The sequence below is a fragment of the Pelodiscus sinensis genome, chromosome 7, assembly GCF_049634645.1.
Source record: "Pelodiscus sinensis isolate JC-2024 chromosome 7, ASM4963464v1, whole genome shotgun sequence".
Taxonomy (NCBI): Eukaryota; Metazoa; Chordata; order Testudines; family Trionychidae; genus Pelodiscus; species Pelodiscus sinensis.
Genome location: NC_134717.1, coordinates 6,736,761 through 6,759,532, shown reverse-complemented (window position 1 = coordinate 6,759,532; position 22,772 = coordinate 6,736,761). Strand labels below are relative to the sequence as shown.

Here is a 22,772-nt window from a genome sequence, read left to right as displayed (position 1 = left end):
AAGCCTTATTGTAAGTGCCGGTGAGACTTATGGTGCTTTAGTGGTTAGAAATGGATTTTTGGACTGAAAAATGTTCCTATCAAAACATGCTCCATGAACTGTTTACTATTCACCTTCTGTGAGTGAGTCCCCAGCCCCCACTTGCTCTTCACTTGCATCTCATGTAATACTGAGCATATGGCTGCATCTATTTGTTGATTACAAGTAGAAATAAAAAGTCAAAAATTTAGCTACACTAATAAACAAAGGTGGGGGGCTGGTGATTTCATCCAATGCTCCTGACTAACCTTCTCCATCCATTGTATTGTAATAAATAACCCAAATAACAAACTTACATGACTGCATTATGTTATTCTGACAAAATATGCAGAATTAAAAAACACCGTGCACAGAATTAACTTTTGGTCCAGAATCCCTGCTGGGGTATTGGCTGTAGTGTTTCATGCTCCTCTTTGACCATTAAATGTATTGTGTTTAATGTAATTGTATTGTAATGAATGCTGTCATGATTATGAGGGTTAGCCAGCAGCCTGGGGATTAAGGGGTTAACTACATCTAGCCAGGTGGAGTGACCAGTAGGAATGTAGGTGGGACTTTCAAACTGGGACAAAGGAATTTGGTTTTTTTCCTTTCTCCCTTTTGTCTCTCTGGGTGTGTTCTCTACAGCTACAGAGAGGGACAAGCATGTCTCTCTCTCTCTCTCTCTCTCCAAGACACCATTCTTCATTTTCTGTAAGTAGGGTAAAGTTTAGGTAGTTTCGTTAGGCTTTATTGTTTTAAGGGTTGGGTATGGGATCTGATGTCTGGCACTGCTTAAAAGATGTTTTGGGTTTTCTTTGTAACTAAGTTCTAGGCCCATTGACTTTCTCCATGAGTATATTTTGTTACCTTCCCATCTAGTCATTATGCCTGCAACAGGAATGTTGTTGTAATAATAAAAGTCTTCTCTTTTCTTTTTATTAACCTGGCATTGGTTACTTGTGTGCCCTGATTTTTATAATAGGAGTGAGCTTTCCCAAATTATCTTTCCCCTGATTTCTTTATCAATATTTGGGTGGTGGCAGCGGAAGTTTTATTCCCAAAATCTAGGTTTTTTTAAGATTTTGGGGGAAGTTTTATACCAAAGCCTAGTAGATAAGGCTTTGGGGTACACTTGCTGGCCCCCACATCTGCATTTATCATGCCAGAGTGGGGAAGGAGCCATGACATATGCCACTAAATACAAAGTGTGTAATGTAACTAAATTAAAGAGAACTGTGGCTTTTGAAATTTCCTGATTCTGAGTGGGGCCAAGAACCAGCCAATCATGAGACCTAACTGGGAAGGATTCAGATACCTATGAAGCAAGGGTGGGCAATCATTTTCGCAGGGGGGGCGACAATGAATTTTGATAGATGGTCACTGGCCGGCTCAACCCCTGGGAGGGGCGGGGCCTGGTGTGGAAGGGCCTCTTTTCAAGAGTTATCTGGGGCCAGAGGTTTTGAATTAAAACCAAAGGGCTCATAGCTTCTGGCCCTGCAGCTGCTTTGGGCTCCCAGTAGCTGTGCTATCCCAGCCGGGATCGGAGTCACAAGCCCTGCTGCCAGGCAATGCATGAGCCATTTAAATTGCTGCCTGAGCCACCTCCTTGAAATTCGGTGGCAGAGACAACCTTTGTATATATAAAGGATATAAACAGGAAGTGACCAGATGCAATCTGTGGGCAGGGTCCGGCCGCAGGGCTGCATCTTGCCTAGCCCTGCTGTAAAAGACAAAGAGCTCAACTGAGAGGAACAACAGGAGATTCCAGCAGTAGTCTCTTGAAGCAGGGGGACTGAAGGGAGGTCCTCCTTTTAGCACGGATGGGGAAACCCGTGGAGCAGCAGCCTAGTGTCGGCAAAGCAACTGCTTTTGGTTTTGGAGTTTTTCATTTAGGAATAGGACTATGCCCAAAAGGGGACTAGAGCATGGCAGTGAATCCCTCCTGGGATGCTCAGGAGATACAACCTGAAGGAATAAACTGAGGCCACAACTAGCCAGAAGCCAGACCAGGTAGGTAGCCCTGTTACACACTGCAAAACAGCAGCATTAGTGCCACGCACCTCAACTCCCACATTCTGAAGCCAGGCTTATGCCAGAGCAGAGTGACTGGGAACTGACAGAGCTCTTGTAGTTGAGGTGGAGAAAGACAGATGGATTTAGATGCATCACATAAGCCAGGGACCCAGGCCCACATTAGGGGCACATAGACCAGGCTAGGGTGCTGGGCCCAGGAGCCCATGTCTGTCTTTTCCACCCAGCTTCAAATCCTAATGATGTGATAGATGAGGGTTTTTACAATTAGGGTTGCCAGATGGTTTAACAATGAATACCGAACACCGCCCCCCCCTCCAAAAAAACCCACCAGGACAAAATTCTGTTGAGGGAAAAAAAAGGGGGGAGACCAAAGTTGTTGAGCAAAAATGTGGCCCCGGTAAGAAATACTTTTGCAGCTTTTTGGCCCTAACAGGATTTTCGCCTCCTGGCGGGGGGAAAAAAAAATCAGAAAATACCAGACACCTGGCAAACATACATACAATAGCGCACAACAGAAGGGGGTTTGATTTTTAACCCGTTTCCTTTGAAATAATTAGAAACAACATGCAAAAATGTTAAAAAGAACAGTAAGATACAGTCAAGGACTTGAAAATTAGGAATTGACAGATTTGCAGTGGCTTGTGTAACCCTAATTCAGCCCTCATGTGTCCTATGTATTTAAAGAGGTGCTGTGGAAAAATTACATCAATGTACAGTCATAATGCATATGCACAAGTGAGCCAAATTAAGACTGAAATGACAACCTCAATTCTGACATTTCTTAGCTTCTGTGTGCTTGACTTTGCAACTTAATGGTATTTCAATGAAATTTTAATATGAGCCAGGGAACTGAAAATAAAATACTTTTAACTCACTGGTTCAAATTCAGCCATGCTGATACAGGTTAAACCTCTCTAGTCCGGCAACATCTGAGTTAGCCAGATGTTCACTTATCATGGGCATGGCCAAGTTTCCTATGGTCAAGGGAGTTACTCACTTATGCAGTAATGACTGTTCTTCGAGATTTGTCCCCCTATGGGTGCCACTGTTGGTAACAGGTCCCACGGAACCACAAATCAGAGCCAAACAAAGCAGTTTCCCCTATTAGGTCTATTGCAAAGAGCATAGCATTTGACTATGCAGGTCGATATCCACTTAGAAATATGCTGGGTTGAAATTGGTGTACCTTTGGAGTGTTCTACAATAGAGATAAAAAGGAGCTAAGAATTGTGGAAGGCTCACATTCTCTCTAAGAAAGCCAGTGCTCATCGAATGTCCAAAGTGCGCAGCATCGTGTCCCGGGGAGGAGGGAGGGACACATGGGGCTTCGGGTAGAAAGTAGATAGCACAATGAGTTCATTAACATGAAATGAAGTACAAGTTTTTTGCAGAAAGGAAGGGTGCAGTCTCAACGTAACTTTGTCCTTTGTAAAAACCATATAAGAGGGATGTGCCACGAGGGCCTCAAGCTCATGGACTCTCTTTATGGAGATGATGGCTATTAAGAAGGAGACCTTCATAAAAAGGAAGGGGAGTGAAACAATGGCCATAGGCTCAAAGGGAGGACTGGTCAAGCAGTCTAGAACGAGGTAGGTATGCTAGGAGTGTCACCTGGTCACAACTGCACCAATTCCACAGACAACTTCCACACACAGGGATGAAAATGTGCACCTCCTCATCTGTTTATGTAGAACTTTGATGGACAATATTTCAACAAGATCCTGACACTGTGGTTGATAATTTTGGAAGCAAAGTGTGCACAAGTGTTACTCACTGCTCTGAGCTCCAGGAGTATGATGTCCAGGGAGCACCTGCCTTGAGCCACATGATCGCGCAGTTGGGTGCCCCAACCCAGTAGAGACGTGACCATTGTGATCTGCACTGCAGGCTGGGGCTAACAAAAGGTGACCCTGTGAGAATATTGTTGGCGGACGTCCACCATGGTAGAGAGAGAACATCTGGAGGTACAGTGACTTTCTTGTGTAGTGCGTGACACAATGAAATGTAAACAGACGCCATCCAATGCTGTGGGGACCGGAAATGTAGTTGGACATGTCGGACCATGCAGGTAGTTGCAGCCATATGGCCCATCAATTGAAGGCAGGTGACTATCATATTGGAAGAGCTCATGGACAGAATGTCTATGAGATCTTGAGTGGCTTTGAAGTGCTGCTGAGGTAAATATGCCCGAGCTGAAACCAAGTCTAGCTGAGCACCAATAAACTCTACATCCTGCGCTGGTTGTAGGGTAGATTTTTGCTCGTTGATAAGAAGGCCGAGATGACCGAATATATTCTTGGTCTTGCATATCATGGAGGTGGTTTCCTTCACGACTGTCCTTTTACAAGGCAATCAAAGTATGGAAAGATGATTATGTGTTGTTGACATAAATATGCTGTTGCTACAGTGAGAACCGTTCAAAATACTTGAGGGGCAGAGGAAAGGCCAAAAGGTAGGACTTTGTACGGATAATGATCAGCTCCCAGTGTAAAGCAGAGGTAATGCCTGTGTGCTGGGTGTATGGTGATGTGGAAATACACACCTTGTAGGTTGAGGGCTGTGAACCAGTCTTCCTGGTACAATGCTGGAATGATTGTTGTTAACGTGACCACCTTGAAGTGCAGTTTGCAGAGAAATTTTTTCAGTTTGTGGAGATAGAGGACTGGTCTCCAACCCCCCATTCTTTTCTCAGTGAGAAAGTACTTTGAATAAAACCCTCTTCTCTGGAATTGTTTGGGTACCCTCTCTATGGCTCCCAAGAGCAGGCGTCGATTGATCTCCTGTCTTGGTAGGCTCTCATGGGAGGGTTTAGGGTAGGGGGAAGGGAAATAAAGGATGACTTATCCAGTATGGCTCATCTCCAATATCCAGCAGTCCAATGTTATGGACTCCCAGTGTTGTAAAAAGGTGGGTAAAAAAAAAAAGGCATGCTTTTGAAGGCACTGAATCATGAAGGAGGTCATGCAGACCCTCAACCACAGCCTCAAACCTGCTGTTTTGAGGTCTGAGTAGCAGAGGAACAGCCCTGGTTAGAGCATCTCCACTGTGGTCACTGTCTAGATGGTAAGATCTTTGTGGTGGGCAGCTGCACTGCCTATCCCTGTTAGGACTGTATGGAGCGTACCACTTGCGGCGATAAGGCAGGGTATACATGCCAAGGATACGACGGGTGGTTTGTGAGTCTTTGCTGTTGTGTAGCACCTCATCAGTTTTGGCCGCAAACAGTTTATCAAATGGGAGATCTACTTTGGACTGATGTTCTCAGGGAACCCCAGAAGCCTACAGCCAGGATGCTTCGCGCATGACAATGGCAGTAGTCGTATCTCTGGCAGCAGTGTCTGCAATGTCTAGCAATGTCTGCAGGATTATGCAGGCTACATTGTGGCCCTCATGGACTATGGCCTTTAGGACATGGGTTTTTTTGAGTCGGAAGGTGTTCCATGAGCTCCCTCAATTTTGAGTAATTATCAAAATCATGATTTGCAAAAAGGGCGAATAATTATCAATTCTGAGTTGTAATGTGAAGAAAGAGTATATTTTTCTTCCCGAAAAGGTCCAGCTTCTTGTGGTCCTTATCATGATTTCCAGCTCTATATTGTGGCAGCTTAGAACTGTGCTGTGCTGATTCCATCAAGGGATGCGTGAATAAGAAATCCATGTCCTTGGCAGGAATAAAGCATTTCCTGTCAGCTCTTTTGCAAAGCAGGTTGAATGCACGCAGGAGTTTGTCACAGTTCATCTGATGTCTCCATGATTGTTGGGTCAATGGGCAGAGCAATTTCCCCATGCGTCCTGGGTTGTAAGTTGTTGAGCAACTGGTGCTGTTTTTCCTGCACCTCTTGAAAAAGAATCCACCGGATTGCTGCCACTCTTTTGAACAGCTCCTGGAATTGTTTAAGGTTGTTGGTCAGGCACATGTCAGAGGGCATGACTGCTCATCAGGCGATGAAGAATATCTGTTGGGGGTGTGTCTGGAGCATGAGGGTCCAGATCCCTGTCATGGAACTGTGCCCCCCTCCTCCTCCGAATCGTCGGGTGGAGGGAGGGCATGAGTGGGGATGGGCATTTTTTAGCCAGAATTTAAGCTGTAGTATATCTGTGCCTATACGGGCCCCAGTGTTCCCAGGGCAGCCACTGGGGTGGGTAATGTGGGGGAGGACATGATCAGTGTGGGTACCAGACAGGATGACTAGGTTTGTTCTGGTAGTAATATGACCGAAAGCCCATGGAAGAGTGCTGCAATATGAACATACTCCTGCAGTCATCATTGGTCAGGACACTGTGCTGAGACAGTGCCGGAGATTTAATAAGACCTGGAGAGGTGTGGGTTGAAGATGGTGGTAAGGATGGGTTCCTGGAGATTGGATGCAAGTGGTAGTGCCTGCCGTGTCTTCCCGGTGCCACCCGTACCAGGTGATGGGGTCGGTGCCGTGGGGGCTAAAGGTGGCGGCATGGGGCTCGGCACCAAGCTTGTTGGTGCTGGTCAAGTTGACTTTGGCGATGCTTATTTAGCGGGCGGTGCCAAGTCTCAACAGTGCTGGAGCTGAAGATTGTGGGGGCTCTTTATGGCACCGAAGAGGCACTGATTGGTGGCGGGGGCGGTACCAGTGGTGTGGAACCACAGCAGAATTTCTTGATGCCATGGTACCGGATGTACTCAGTTTATCACCCCTCCTGCTGACTCTTGGGAAAGAGGAAGGAAGGAGAGAGCATGCTGAGGAAGCTCTCTTTTTAGAAGCCTTTCTAGGCAGCGGTGAGGCGGTTCTTTTCTCGGCCAAGCCCTCTTGTGACTGGTAGGGATGTTGTTCCTCCAAAGGCTGCATGGCTCTTTTGAGTAAAATCATTCTGAGATGGAGCTCTTGCCGTCAAGCTGCAGCAGTGTTTGCATTTTTGCGGGATATGGACTTCTCCCACAAGAGCGGGTGGGTGGGTAGGGGTATGTGTGTGTGTCTAAGACTGAGCGATGATCTACCAGAGACTGCAGCTTGTTTTCTTTTTCTCCTTTTTTCAAGCTCTATTAGGGCAAAAGAGCTTGGGCTACCCCTGGGGAAGGAATTCAAGTGTTCCTTTCTGGGTTTTTTTAGGGTTTAAATCACTTAATTTGTTTCTCTCAGAGCCAGTTTATCTGTGACTCTGGGAAGTTTTTGTAAACAGGGCTTATTGAGGCAAAGTATTTAAGGTCTCTTGTGGGCTCCCATCTTCTGCACTCCGAGTGCCAGAGTGGGAAACAGCCCTGACACCATCATCTAAAAGATTGTTGATGGCCAATGGTCTTCAGTTCTAAGTCTACTAGCTCGGGGCCTCAATCTTCTGTCACTTACCCTCATGAAAATCAGACACAAATCCACTGAATTATGCCAATATAAATATGGTGACAGAGGAGCATTAGGTTCTTAAGAAGCAAGTGAGATTCAAACCCAGCTAGCATTAACATGTAATATATACAATGCTAAGAATAAATTAATTTCCAGGCTAGTCCATTCCAGGACAACATCAATCAGAGTTGATTTTTCACATTTGAATGAGTAGGGTTTATATAATGAATATGAAAACCAAACTTTCATAATTCAACTGTAGCACAATAGTCACCTAACATGCATTACACCACAACCCGCTAGATGAGGTAGCTAATTTCTTCATTCCACCAAGTGCTCCCTGTCATCTGGATTTCAGTCAGTATCTGCAGTAACCTGAACCAGCATTCATGTTGGAGCTAAGCATAGGCTCTTGGACAGCATATGGAATAAGTATTTGTCATTATGACAAAGCTCCAACAATACCTTTTAAAAAAGAGGGATGTTTTGTCATTCCATTACACACGCATACAAACACACTCCATCTCTAGTGAGTTCTTTCCCTCTTACTCATAGTATATCTAGCTGGCAAACAAAAGTTCTGTACCTGCTTGGAACTTTCATCTAAGTTCTTCTAGTACTCCTGAAATGCAGAAACTAACACAGAACAGTAGTTTTGCTTTAGTAAGAAAGCCTTTGTCTAAACCTACCATCCACTACCACAAAGCAATTATGCAAATAAACCTAAAAGGAGTCTGAGTACTCTAGTCATCTCCTCTCACCTTATGGAAAATGTATACACGGCAATCATATTTTAGTACTGTGGGGGAGCCTGGACTACCCTGCCTTGGTAATAAATGGTGACTCTGCCTTATCCAAAGTGTGGATTTCTGGCCTGTTTCAAGTCCAGTGCACTAAAGCGCGCAGGCAGGGCCAGAGTGTCAGGAACTGTTTTGCATAACAGTGCAGATGAAGCCTGGTACGCGAGACCACGTCAAGAACACAGGACAAGTGGCTTGTGCTGGTATTTGTTTCTGATAAGCAAAAAGTACAGATGCAGCCATAAAACTGTCAACTACACCCTGCTGCTCAGGATGTTGCTGCTAATTATGTACCCCAAATAGGGATACTAGGCATTTTACATAACCTACACACTACGTAATCAATTGGTAAATATTACTGGAACGACCAAGTCTCGCTTAGCTATAAATTGGGCTTAGTAAGAACAACTGATGGGATGGAAGGGTTAGGATTGACCCACACGTCCTGCTCTATGTAACTAGAAGTAATTAGACCCCTCACACCGGCGGCCCAGTGCATGGCGTTCCAATGGGTGGGAAGAAACGGAACCACGACCTCCTGTCTGGCACTGAGGGTAGCATATGGGTGAAGTGTAAGTGAATTAGGCTTTATTATTGTATATAGTAGATCTTATAGTAATTTCTTTTTCATTGCTTTGTGGTGTATTAATTGCTTTAGAATTTATAGTATTTAAGGTTTAAATTGTATAGTAATTGCTCTTAAGGCTTGTAAAACTTAAACAAGTGTATTAAGTGTATTGCTTAAAGCTTGCAATAAATCAGACCGTGGTTAAGTAGCCCTGGTGTGTCCTGGTTTCCCATGGATCTAAAATAAATCAAACCACACAATATAATGGAAAACGGAAACTTAAATTTAATCGGTAATCTGATTATCTCCCCTTCTACACTACTGCCAACATATCTAAGGAGAAATGGCAATTATGCCCTGACTACACCTATTTTGTTAGTACTATCCATGGCTAACACATTTTAAAGGTAAAATTTCCTTTTTAAAAACATTAAATTTGAAATCAGCAATTTGAAAATTATTCATAAAACAGTATTGATCAAATATATTCAGCAACACTTCCTACTCTGAAAGATGAATAGTGGAGAATTTTTTAAACACCTGTGTGTCCATTTTACTCTTTGGATTTTGACAAGAGAAAGTGAGATTTCCTGTTCTTCAGAGAGTTCCCATACAAAAAACACAAGTAAAAACAAATGCTGCAGCTTTGACTTTTCAACCAACAGCCATCTCCATGAATATTTGGTAGAATGCGTAGCCTTCAGACAGCCTTCTCCAACTCATCTAGAGCAGTGGTTCCCAACCTTATTATGCTGTGGGCCAGCAAACTCATTCAGAAACTTTTGGTGGACTGGCACTGAAACATCTGCATATTCATTATTGTAGTTAAAACAAAAAACAGGACTGTGTAGCACTTTAAAGACTAAGAAGATGGTTTAATAGGTGATGAGCTTTCGTGGGCCAGACCCACTTCCTCAGATCAAATAGTGGAAGAAAATTGTCACAACCATATATACCAAAGGATACAATTAAAAAAATGAACACATATGAAAAGGACAAATCAAATTTCAGAACAGAAGGAGGATGGGGGGGACGGACACTTTTGGCACGATTGCATAAATTATATTTCTGGATACACAGGAATATGTGTTCTTGATCTTATAACTCACTTGGTTGGGTCCAATAATGGTATCAGCAGAGTGAATATGTGGACAAAGCTGGCAACGGGGTTTGTTGCAAGGGAAGGTACCAGGGTTGGTGTTAGTGTGGTATGTCCTGTGGTTGTTGGTAAGAATCATCTTGAGGTTAGGTGGTTGTCTATAGGAGACTATGGGTCTGTCTCCCAGAGCCTCTGGGAGTTTAGTATCCTGTTCCAGTATAGGCTGTAGTTTATTGATAATGCGTTGGACAGGTTTAAGTTGGGGGCTGTAGGTGATGACAAGTGGTGTTCTGTTGTTGGTTTTCTTGGGTCTGTCTTGAAGTAGATGGTTTCTAGGTATTCGTCTGGCTCTTTCAATTTGCTTTTTTATTTCTCTGGGTGGGTAGTTGAGGTTTATAAAAGCTTGGTAGAGATCCTGAAGCTTCTGGTCTCTGTCAGTGGGATTAGAGCAGATGCGGTTGTATCGAAGGGCTTGGCTATAGATGATGGATCGTATGGCGTGTTCTGGATGGGAGCTGGAAGCATGTAAGTAACTGTATGAGTCAGTGGGTTTTCTGTAGAGAGTGGTGTCTAATTTTCCATTGCTGATTTGTATTGTCATGTCCAGGAAATGGATCTCTCGTGTAGAATGGTCCAGGCTGAGGTTAATGGTGGGGTGTAGGTTGTTAAAATCTCTGTGGAATGTCTCCAGTGTTTCTTGGCCATGTGTCCAGATCATAAAGATGTCATCAATGTAACGTAAGTAGAGAAGGGGTAAAAGAGGACGGGAGTTGAGGAAACATTGTTCTAGGTCAGCCATAAAGATATTAGCATACTGTGGGGCCATGCGTGTACCCATGGCTGTGCCGCTGATCTGGAGGTATAAGTTGTTCTCAAACTTCTGTTCTGAAATTTGATTTGTCCTTTTCATGTGTGTTAATTTTTTTAATTGTATCCTTTGATATACATGGTTGTGACTATTTTCTTCCACTATTTGATCCGAGGAAGTGGGTCTGGCCCACGAAAGCTCATCATCTAATAAACCATCTTGTTAGTCTTTAAAGTGCTACACAGTCCTGTTTTTTGTTTCAGCTGCACCAGACTAACACGGCTACATTTCTACCACTATTATTGTAGTTAATTTGCATATTGATGGTGGTAATTAATTTTAGGCAGTCATGTGTTATTTTACATTACATCTGTATGCACACAATACATGTAATGTATTGGCCTTAACCTATGTGCTGATTCCTATGCACTTAATAATGTAGTTTAGTTTTTTAAAATCTAAGCTAATATTGATTATTTTTTCCCCATAGTTTTATCTGTGAATGCAGAGTTACACAGTAGGAAAGCCGGGCACTAGTGAAGTATCCCTTCCCCAAATAATGTGGGGTCTAAAGGCATAAAAACATATAGTGTGGAAGATCAAAATCATACATTGCGAAACAGATGGCATGCTTTTTTGCAGAACAGTTCTGGTTTTCACTAATTTGTGGAGAAGCCTCATTTTTATAATAGCGATCCAAACACTTCTGCTAGAACAGAAATATTCCTCCAGCTGGAATACTAATCAATACACAAACTACTGAAGATTCTTTGAGCTTCTTCTAAGAGCTGCATGTGAAGACAATGCAAGATAGCAGTGTTTTGGAGCGTGGTAAATCTTGGCTTCTCTTTGAGTGGGTGGTTAAGAGTTAATGATTTCTAAGTAATCCATTTTGGGTAAAAGTTGTTCATGGTGAAAGCAACTTAAACCAGCACATTTACTTCAATGTAACTTATTCATGCATGAATATAAGTTTCAACATATTTCAGTATTTTTAAAGGTATTTAGCCCATGGTATATCAGGCAAAGGAGGGGGGACATGATGGTTAACAAGAATTTGAAAAACTGCTGCGCACACACATTTTAAATCAATAAAATAGTTGCTAATACTTTTTATTAAAGAGTATTCTCCAGTCCAAACTTTTTGCCTCAATTGGACCAGAATTAGAGGCAGTAGTTAACAGGTCTGACACATTCGGCACATTCGTATTTTCCAGCTTTGGCACTAAGGTCAGGAAACTAGGGATGTTAAATTGTGGGTAATTAGCTAATCAAGAAGTCAACAAAATTTCCATTGACTACTCGATTAGTTGAAAAGGGGAGAAAACTGCAGAGCCAGGACAGGGTTAGCCCTCAGGCTCTTTATACATTTAAAAAGCAGAGGCTTATCAGGTAGTCGACTAGTCACTTACATCCGTACATGAAACATTGCAAACATTTTTGCCACAAGAAAATGATTGAGCAACTCTGCAAAGGAGAAAATGGGATGAAAGGAAAATCTCCCTCTGCTGGGAGCCAACCATGGCTTTGGCCTCGGGATTATTTTAAAAAAGGAAAGGAAAGGAAAACTTTAATGCAACGCAGCAGGAGTTTCGAAGGAGTCTGCCACATTCCAAAGAGAGAAGCAAGGGGGTATAGCAGACAGGGCAGGAGAAAGGGGGCTGTGGCCAAAAGGAAGAAGGGAGGGGAAAAAAGGGGGACCAAGCTGGGGAGAGGCTGGGCTGAAAGTGGCAGAGCAGTGACTCCAGTCTTGTCCTCTCACCCCATCCCAGCCGCCTGGGTAGTGGTGGCCCATGCTCAGTCCGGGCCACCCCATCAGGAGGTTCCAAACCAGCCTCCACGGTTTAGGGCCATATGGCCCAGCCACCCCCAGAGCATCCCTTCCCCAAGAGCAGCCACAGAGCAAGAACCAGGGTCAGCTTCACCGCGGCTCGGCTCCAACCACAGCACACCCAGCTGCCCACAGCGTCACTCACCGAGGTCGGGTGGGAGGACAATTTTGTGCATGCATGCAGGCATGCATCTTATAGGGAATGAAGGTCCCCAGCAGGCAGAGGTTATTAGCAGCTAGGGGCATGGCCTGGCAGGGTGCTGCGGCCCAGCAAGCAGGGGTGTGAAGCCCTGGTCTGTGGACTGGTGGTCGGGAACTGCTGATCTAAAGCACAGCAGCAGGGACCAGACAAAGCACAGAGGAAACAACATCACAGCTTTGCATTAAGATATGTTTCAGAGAAGATACAGGTTAGCCTGGAGAAAAATATAGATTTGAAATAGTTCTTAAATACCTGAGTGGTCTTTTGACTCTGGAAAGAGAGTCAATGAGACAACTCACATGAGGAAAGAGTACAATATGAAGTCCTCATAGCTTCATGTCTCTCACAATTCTACTACTGTTTTCAGGTAAGAGAAAAAGAAAAAATTAATCATGAATATGTTTTCTGTAAATCCAAATGAATTTGGGACTCACTCCACAAATTTCCGGAAATATTCACATCCCCTTGAAGCTAAAATCATTATCTGGAAGCATCAAGTGTGACTTTGGAGACTCCAAACTGCAACAGCATCTGGCTATAAAACCAACAAAATTAGGGCAGGGTCAAGATTCTCATTAAGCCAGTAAACTGGGTTATTTGTTCAGACATCAATAAGTGGCTTTTTAAAGAAGTGCATTTCCTAATTGCAAGACCACAAACAACGGAAGATCCTTGCAATTTTTAGGGAAAAATATCCTTTTTTGGCAGAATGGTGAACATAGAGCTATAGATCTTATGGCTTGGCAAACCCCCTTTATACCAAAGATGGTGATATGTCATGACCTTCAGAACCCATAGATCCTATTCCTAAATCAGGGATATAGCAGAGTAACAGGCAGGGACAATGGCCAGATAAGGAAAGAAAATCTGTGATTCAACGTAACACATTATATTGATGACAATCATTGTAGAGCAAGTTTAACATACAACACTGCAGTGCTTAGTAAAGTGTAACCTACACCAACATGAGAGCGTCTCATCTCCCATAGGTGTAGGCGTAGACACTCCAATTCCCCAAGGGGCAGTAGGCTCAGTCACCAGAAGCTCTTCTGCGGCACACTGCAGTACACAGCAGGATTGAAGTCAGTACAATTGCATTGCTCATGGCTGTGGATTTGTCACACCTGAGTGACTCAGCGATAGCCAGATTCTTAATGCAAAGAAGTTTTGTTTTTCTTCATTTAAGTCATTGCTCTGGGGTGGGGCTAGAGATGAAAGCGTGCAGACTGCTGCAGGGAGAGGGGACAACCCAGCCTTCTACCACTGCAGCAGCTTAGGGATAGGTGAGAAGCACGTGTCCAAGGCCGCTGCAGCAGGCAGTCAATGGAAGGTTGGACAGACAGACAGACAGACTTGCTCAAATATATAGTAGATAACTGTCTCTTTCACCATCCCTGCTCCCTACTGCCCAAATGGGTTTAGAGCAGTCCTGGTCCTCAACTCTGGCCCCATGCTGCCCCCCCCTGTAGTAATTCAGGATACCAGAGCCCTCCCCTTCTGTTTTATGAGAAATAATGGCATTCCAGCCACATCCCATTGTGCTCTACTATAACCCTGGTTTAGGAATACGATCTATGGGCTCTAAAGGTCATGGCATATCAACAGCTTTAGTATAAAGGGAGTTTGCCAGGTGTGAGAGCTATACTTCTTGCTCTCCCATCCTGAATAAAAGATTTCCCCCCTAAAAAACGAAACCCTTACTTTGCTTTAAAGTTATGATACGAGGAAGCTGGATACTGAATTTGGTGGTCCTGGCACTTACCATTTAGGAGAAGTTCTTGAACAGATGGACAGACTGACCAAACAACAAACTCTCAACTATATAGTAGGTAAGTCTGTGTGCAGACCAAGTCTAAGTACTCACGCTCTCTTCTCTCTCTCACACACTTACTTCAGACTGTTCAAAATGTATTTGTGTGTACGAGATCAACTCCCATGACCAAGTTCAGAGAATTAAATGGTGTTTTCCGAAAGTCAAACCATTTTCCAAACTATTGCTTCAAACCTGTTATTTTAGTATCAATAAGCAAAATATTAGGGAGCTAAAAAACTCACTGCGGTCTGTGCTCTGGAGGAGCAGTAACGGTGTTTATCCAAACAGACTGGGGCAAGTGTTGTTAGGACAATGACAACAGGAGTGGGATAAAGCCTTTGGTTCAGTGTATTAAGAACTGAGCTGTTCTTAAGTGTACGTACAGATATGGACTGAGCTGTTCTGCTAATAGCAAAAGCCTTCAAGCCTTCTGTACAATGAAAACTTGGGAAGAAACAAAAGAAGAAAATTCTCTTCTGCACCTTTTCAGATGTTCTGATTTGTTCTGAGTTTTTAAAATGAAATTTCATTTAAAATCTAAGAAACATTTTCAAATAAAATAACTACAGCTCCTGTTACCCACAAAGCGATTGAACTGTAAGTCACCCATTTCTCCCATGCCTTTTAAAACAAATAATTATGGCCCAAGAAGAAGGGCAGTTACATATCACTGATAGATTTCTAAACTCACACTTAATACCACAGGTACAATACCCAGCTGTGTTACAAATATGAACTCCTCCAGGGATCCTCGGAGTTACAAACTAAAATCATTTAATTGTTAAGAAAAATCTTAACACAATTAAAAAGATACACATACTCTTCAGTAAAAGAATACCTGGGGTAACAAACTAGTAGTGTGTATGCTATTTTTTTCTTTAAAAGATTCTATACAACAGCACCATATGCAGGGGCTTGGGCACAAGGTCTGGGTTTTTTTAAACAGCTCTGGGTCCTTTGTCCCTATCTTAAAGTCAACTCAGAAAATGTAACATTTCAGACTGAGTTACAGAGCAGCCTCAAGCTCCAAAAAGGATCATGTCTCATAGATCAGTCATGGTCGTTTGGACAGCATAACCAATGGCATCACTATGAATTCCTGAATTCTTCACATTGCGCTCATGGACAAAAGCAGTGTAGTGTCTATCCGCAGAGTGGGTCGAGGACGGGGCCCATGCGTTCCACACACTTCCACCATGTTGACAGCGGTCGGCAGCATCAAGGGGCCTGGATCATTGGGGATTGGGAGGGGGCACAGTTAGTAATTAGCAATGGAAGGAGAGGGGAGCAAAGGACAGTAGGTGGTGAAAGGAAGGGAGGGAAGGAAGAATGATGTGATAAAAGAGAGCAATAAGAAAGAACTAAATTGCTAAAATTGCTGAATGGCAAATGCCTAGTAAAGGAAGTGTGTAAGGTCATACAATAAGATTACTAAAATGTCAAATTAACCCCTTCATTGCTGCTGCAAGATTGTGTATGTTGTTCTTTAAAAACTTCAAAATGGAAACTCAAGACTTGTTACACTCATAACTTACATATTACAGATGTTATCCCCATTTTACTGATGGGAAAACAGGCAAAGACAAGAAGGACTACATCTTGAAAAAACAGTGCTTTACATATTCAGCAGCATTAAAAGGGCTTGAATGACATTTCTCAATGCACAATGGAAACAAACTACTACATGCAACAGGAAGGTTCAAAGATTAAAAAAGGCAGATTCTCAAGGCAAATGAAAAGAGGGGAAAAGGAAGAAAAACTATATAATAAAAACAAGCTTTATAGTGAAAAGGGGGAACACTGCAGCACATCTCACATTTCATTAGAATTAGTCATTACTGAAGCACCTGATCATAGCTGTACATGATAACTTGAATATGACAGGAGGTTAATTATTTTAGGAAATGGCCAACACCTGGTCTTCCAATTTGTTTGCTAAATGTACAAGATAATTTTGTATGTTAATATAAAAAGGCAGTATAACAAAAAAGTGACTGTAGATAGCAAGTGTTAATGCATTCCACACTGGGAATAAAGCCCTCAAGAGGTCAGGAAGAAAAAACTAACAGGGTGCCACACTATTCCTGACATTAATATATTTATGCATGTCTCAAGCAATTCTTCTGCAGCAAACAGTTAGGACTTGGGATAAATAACTTGCTCCACTGAAACAGACATCTGCATGATATGATTTTAGAATTAAGCATTTTCTTACAAACAGCTTCAAGATGGAAAAATGAACACAAGAGACTGCTCCAGAATGGTTCTCTCTAACCGATTCAGAACCCTTCATTATAATGGTTTACATGAGAGGCTGAAGTAAACTTCTGTTAAACGTGCTCCCAAAAAACAAGCTCTCTTTCTCCAAGCTATTCAAGGGAGCAAATTCCTAAAATATCCTCCTTTAAATATGGTAATTTTAGATTCAGTCATTTAGTTTAACCATAAACAAGTGGATCATCAGATACAGCTACAAAGTGTTCAGATTTCATCAGTTCTCAAGTCCCACTAAGGGTAGCTTAATACTTTTAACCACATCAAACAATCGAGCAGGCAGAACACTAGCTAGAAGATCACATTAGCCAAGGAAGCAGAAAGAAACATGCAGGATTCATAAGGGGAAAAGACAGTCCTCCTTTAGAAAGAAGATTTGCCTGACATTCACTCGCAGGTGCTCAGAATTTTGTTCTTCACAATTCATATTGTGAAGAAATGGCATATGAGGTCCAAAGAATAAAAAAAAAGCTATCAAATGGTTTATTTTTAAGTTACTCCTAATTTTCAACATTTAAGAAACCAAGCGAAAAGCTGCTCATGGTAACTGGCAGTAAGACATGTATGTGCTCCATGACAGGTAAATAGAGTTGCTAACCTACTATTGCGCCTGTCTCCATTTTATCCCAGAGGTATAAGTCCAGCACAAAGCTAGAAAGATGCTGCTTGTGTTTGGGGACCTCCAGTTTTGCAGCAAGTACTGTTTTCATTGTTTGATGGTTACTGTTGTATTTGTATGGCCAAAAGGGTGAAGAAACCTCTTTTGTTATTGAGGAATTTAAACCATGAAGCAGAGAATTTCAAATCAGAAAAGAGAACGCTGAAAATCCTCCTTATGATCTGGCTCATTTTTACTGACACCTGCAAAGTCCAATTTTAAAATTAAAGGAAGGGCTGTTACAGAGCCAGTAGAGGTATCAGCAAGGAACACCACCCAGAAACGTACAGGTTAGATCCTTTATCCTAACCCCTTCATCCCCACCAACACTATAAAAAAAACCCTGAAATATTTCTGTCTTTTCAGCTATCCATGGACATTATCTTTCAAAAAGATGGACTGTTTTTCTGTGACAGAAGCCAAAGCCAGTTCATGCAGAAAAAGGACAATTTAAGGCAGAGGGCAGCTTAGAAAGATAAACCATTAGCTGCAACAAGACACCAAGCTAAGTCACAGCCCTTCAACTAGACACATACATTCCTGCAATGCATCCACCTACCCTGTGAAACCTGAATGCAGCACACATGGTTGACAACACAGCTCCAAACTGTTCTTTGTTTCTCTATTTTGAGGCTGAGTTAATCCCTTACCACAGCAAGTAGAACGACTGCTAGCTAACCATGTTAAAACCACATTTCCAGGAAAAAAAAACTGCCAACAATATTTTATATATAAAACACACAAAAATGTTATTTTCTTCTGAGTGAATATTAAAACAGTGTCAAGTAGGAATGGATGTTTTCTTGGGCTATGTTACAGTAGGTAACAGGCAGGTAAATTTTATATCCAACCACCCTCTTTTCCAGACAAACCTTCCACAGCTGAATCTAGCAAAGAAGCCTAGATTTCCTGACAATGTCTGTCAGCAACACAGGCTCAGGATCTTAATCCTAACACAGGCACACTGGGATCAAAACTGCCACAGATGGGCCTGCAAGTTCTCTCAGCTTCTGAACAGAAGTAGTGGAACTTGTAATGTTCAACAGAAGCCTTAATACTGCTATGTAACATTATTGCTTCCAACAGAAACACCTACGTAGAGCTGTTTGGAGCTGGAGTCAAATGTTCCGAACAAAGAAGTTACCAGATTCTAGCAAGCACCTTGCAGTTAGACTGAGTAAATACAAAACAAAATCATACTGAGAAGTCCGAAAGAATAAAGATACAACCACCTTTCACCCACCACCACCACCAAGGGGAGGAATCGATCGATCAACGAGATCACCAGACAACCTAGAGATTTCAGATACTAGGCAAATCAAGGGTAAAAGAAAAAGAGAAAGCACCATTTCATCAAACGTTTTGAAGCAGAGATACAATGCAGCACATGCAGAGCAGAATTAACCTCTCTCTTTAAATCCAAGATCCAATATATTTAAAAAAACGTAATATGTAATTAGATTAGTAGAATGCATTCCTTTGTATCAGTGTTGTCAGATAACCATGTTTTTGTTTTTGAGACACACAAGAGAAATAGAATAAGATTCTAGCCAAATGGAGGACCTTTTGAAGAGTGAAACCGCTTAGGATAAGAGCTTTAAATGCATTGCATCCCATCACAGCTGCTCCTCAAAGTCTAACAAATCAGAGCTTCCCTTCTGAGATTACTGCAGCCCCCTTTGAAGTCACAGCCCATACTACAGAATACGATGGGCTTACAGACTGAGAGCTACAACCTGAATCTTGCTACACACCCAATTCTGGAGCACCAAGAGCAGACATTTTAATTAAAATGAAAGCACGCTCTTATCTTCAACCATTTCAGTTTCCCCAAACAAACTCCTCTCTCTGCACTGCAGAGTCACATAGCTGAATCAGTTTGCCTACTTCATAAGGTTTTTGAGAAACTTCCAGAAAGAGCTTGGATTTATGATTTTCACATTTTCCCCAGGATCTAGGCAGCCATTCACTAATCTCTGCTCCTAGTCCACATGCCTCCATGTTCTGGGTTACAGAGACTATGTTGACTGAAAAGGGTGGAACATCTCCCACTAGAGATAGAAAATGGTCCAGCAGATTCCTCCATTACAAATAGCAGCAAAGGTTCCCTCCTCAGAAGCTAAGCAGGTTGCCATAGCTTTACACCCAGCCTAGTCTCAAAGCACTGACCCAGCTTCATCACCACTAATCTGGCCCACAATTCATTCTTGCCAAAACACTATACAAGTAGTTTAACAGGAGCTTAACTAACAAAACGGGTTTTCAAAGAAAAACTAGCAAGGGTCTGTAGAACGCACCATTTCTTGTCTTGCAGGCTGGCTCCAGGGCTCCTAGGAAGGTTTTCTATTTCCACTAAGACTGGGCCCGATGAAGCTGTCATGACAGGCAGGGTCGGCTTTGCATTCCAGCTCTTGGGAAACAAAAACACAAGCAAATCATCTTAGATGCTTTCCTACATGACACCACCACATGGAAAAACACAACTCCTCCTCCTGCCCAAACATGAGGCTTGACAAGAATTCTCCTGTAGATACTTTCCTCCATTGGAGATGCATGTCCCGCTTTTCAAGTGCCAGTAACATAGAGCTCATGCAGGAATCAGCACTGTTCTTGGATTTGCACAGGCACCAGCTACAGCTCCCTTTTTCATTCCTGGTTTGACTTGGATTCATTAACTGTTCCCTTCTGTGACTACCCAAAAGCTAGATTATTGCAATTCATCTACCCCCGAGTAAGCACCTGAAGCATCAGATGGTGCTGAATGAAGCAGATCAGAGAGTAAGTGGAATAAGTCGTTATGAACAAAGAGCACCAACGCAAAATTTGCTTCCAGGTGAGGCTGAAGAAATTATACTTTTAGTGGCCTAGAATAGCGGTTCTCAAACTTTTTGGGTTCCGGAGCCCTTTACATACGTAAAAATTTATGCGGCGCCCCAGCGGCCCACTGATCGTATGTATTGTACCTATCAACGTTTCCAGTTTGTCAACCTCATGGAGCCCCTGGAGATGCCTCGTGGAGCCCTGGGGCTCCGTGGAGCACAGTTTGAGAAACACTGGCCTAGCAGATCACCCCCAATAGCGATCTGTCTGTGGTATCCTGCTCTGTTGTACTGCCTGGCTGCCCCTTCGGCTGACTTACTCCAGAACGGGTGGCAAGGCATTCCCATTAAAAAGCCCATGCATCTGGAACCTGACCTCTCTGATGTATCATTCTAGTAACTGGAGAAGGATGTTTTGGCAATGGTTGTTTTCAGCGACACACAGCACCTACTACACACAAATGCTGAGGGGATGAATGCATCAAAACTTTTATTCAACGCACACAATATTAGATTTTGCCAGTAATTTATTCTTGATGTAACAGAAGTACATTGCCCTTACAAAATACTAGAGCAATAGTGCAGAACACTGGTAATAGATGGAAGCAAAACTACCAGAAGGCTCTGCCCCTCCTATGTATGCAGTTTAGCATATAGATCATTAGTATAGTTTTGCCAATTACTATCGTACTCAAAGATCATACATAGCTAATCGTTTTATGTACAGTTTGTTTACATGGTGGTGGTGTGAGGAAATCTAGAAAAAAACTCTCCATGCCAATGATCCCACTTGTCACTGTGTAGCTGAAATAAAGAGTCTAGTTGAACGTGTGACTCAGCAATAGGTAACTGGGCTAGTCAGTGAGCTGCATGAGTGGCCTACCATCGCAGAGGTCCACAAGACCGTGGTAACTGAGGTGGTCTCCTGGGATAGGGTAGTTTTGCTAACTGTGTTTGCGTACCTAGAATTTGCACATGTGCTGTATGAATTGTAGCAACACTTGGATTGGATGCAGAGCTCAGCAAGACTCTCACAGTCAATGTGTGCAATCAGCATGCACCTCACTTCATGGGTCCTTGCTTTACATGGATATCACTTTAGTAATACTAGGGATGTAAAAAGTCATTTTAAAAGGTAACCGTGTAACCGCTAAAAATCTTAGCGGATTCACGGTTACACATGCTGCAGGCTTTTCAGCATAAAGCTTAGCTTTGTATTGCAGAGCCCACAGCAAAGCCTTCCCAGAAGCGGGCTGTTAGCTCGTGTAACTGGCAGCATGAGGGGGAAGGGACGGAGGCGGTTGGCTGGCATGGACGGGGGTTGCTCCAGCCCCTACTGGTTAACCAGAATCGGTAAGACTTACCCATTAAGGGTGAGACTTTCTGGTTAACCGTTTACATCCCTAATTAGGATTAAGGATCTAACCCATTCATTTCTGGATGGTGGTCCTTGCTGATACCCCTACTGGCTACATAACAGCTCTTCCTTTAATTTAAAACTGGACTTTTGTTCTGACAGACCAGCAGGGGAAGTGGGAGAAGCCAGCCTAAGTGGGAGAAGCCATGGGAGAGAGAGAGCGGGGAAGACAGAAAATACAGGATAATTTGCCTGTTTTTCAGAAAAAGTTAAGACACCCGCGGGGGAGAAAGGGAGCCTTAAATAAAGGGCTTTCCCTTTAGAATGGGACATCCAGTCACTCTAGTCAAAGGAAGCTACTGCATGTAAAAAGGTAAGCACATGGCTGCAACCCTGAAACCTGTGAAGACCTACGATGCTTTGGTATTTACAGAAAAATCTCAGAAATGAATGACTTAGAGATTGCCTTACTTGTGATCCATTATTTTGATTTAAGACGTTGTTTGGAATGCTGAAAAGCAAGAAAAATTTAAGTCAGAATCTTTCAGGGATCAAAATAAATGTTTATAAATGTTGTGGGGAATCAAAAATCAGACTGATTTCAAGTACAATACCAATTCATTAGAGGTCTTTCGATTGCATTCAATATAAAAATCACTATCCAAAGAAAGTTAAAAACTCTACACTTGCAGTCAGCAATAGGGACGTGGAAGTGTAACCGGTTACCTGGTAAGCATCACCCCCGTCTCCCCTGCCTGGCCCTATTCAATAAGTTAACCGGTTAAACTTAATGTTTAGCAAGTTAACTAATTAAACTGGATGTTACATTCCTAGCCAGCAACCTCATTCCAAGGAGAGCAGGGCTACCAGACTCCCAGTTGATTCAGGCTGGAGTTTCACTATACACGGTCTCACATTTTCCCTTCACATTGCATCTTGTCTAGTTGGATTACATGAAATCCCCTTAATGAAAGGAGGACACTAAGCAGGCATGCCTTTTAACCCTTAATGCAATTTTTGCATATACTGAACTTAAACATTCAACACAAGACAGATGGGGAAAATATCTTTCTTATTCATTACGGTCATATGTTCCTGGTATAACTTTGGACAGAAAATGGCTGAGATTGCAGAACTGCTATTATGTGAAGCCTCATGAAGTTGCTTGGAAGG

General features: G+C 42.7%; 1 protein-coding gene across 4 annotated transcripts in view; it reads right to left on the bottom strand.

The window, feature by feature from the left end:
• EPB41L5 (erythrocyte membrane protein band 4.1 like 5) overlaps positions 1-22,772 on the bottom strand; it is a 109,054-nt gene that overhangs the window by 34,072 nt on the left and 52,210 nt on the right. For 3 of the 4 annotated variants that reach the window (XM_075933065.1, XM_075933067.1, XM_075933066.1), the window contains exons 15-16: positions 22,071-22,110; positions 19,721-19,833 (exon numbers count right to left, since the gene is read on the bottom strand). In XM_075933065.1, coding sequence (XP_075789180.1) covers positions 19,721-19,833; positions 22,071-22,110 — 153 coding nt within the window. Of the gene's footprint in view, positions 1-15,248; positions 15,719-19,720; positions 19,834-22,070; positions 22,111-22,772 lie in introns of those variants that run through there. The other variant, XM_075933068.1, reaches the window with a different exon arrangement.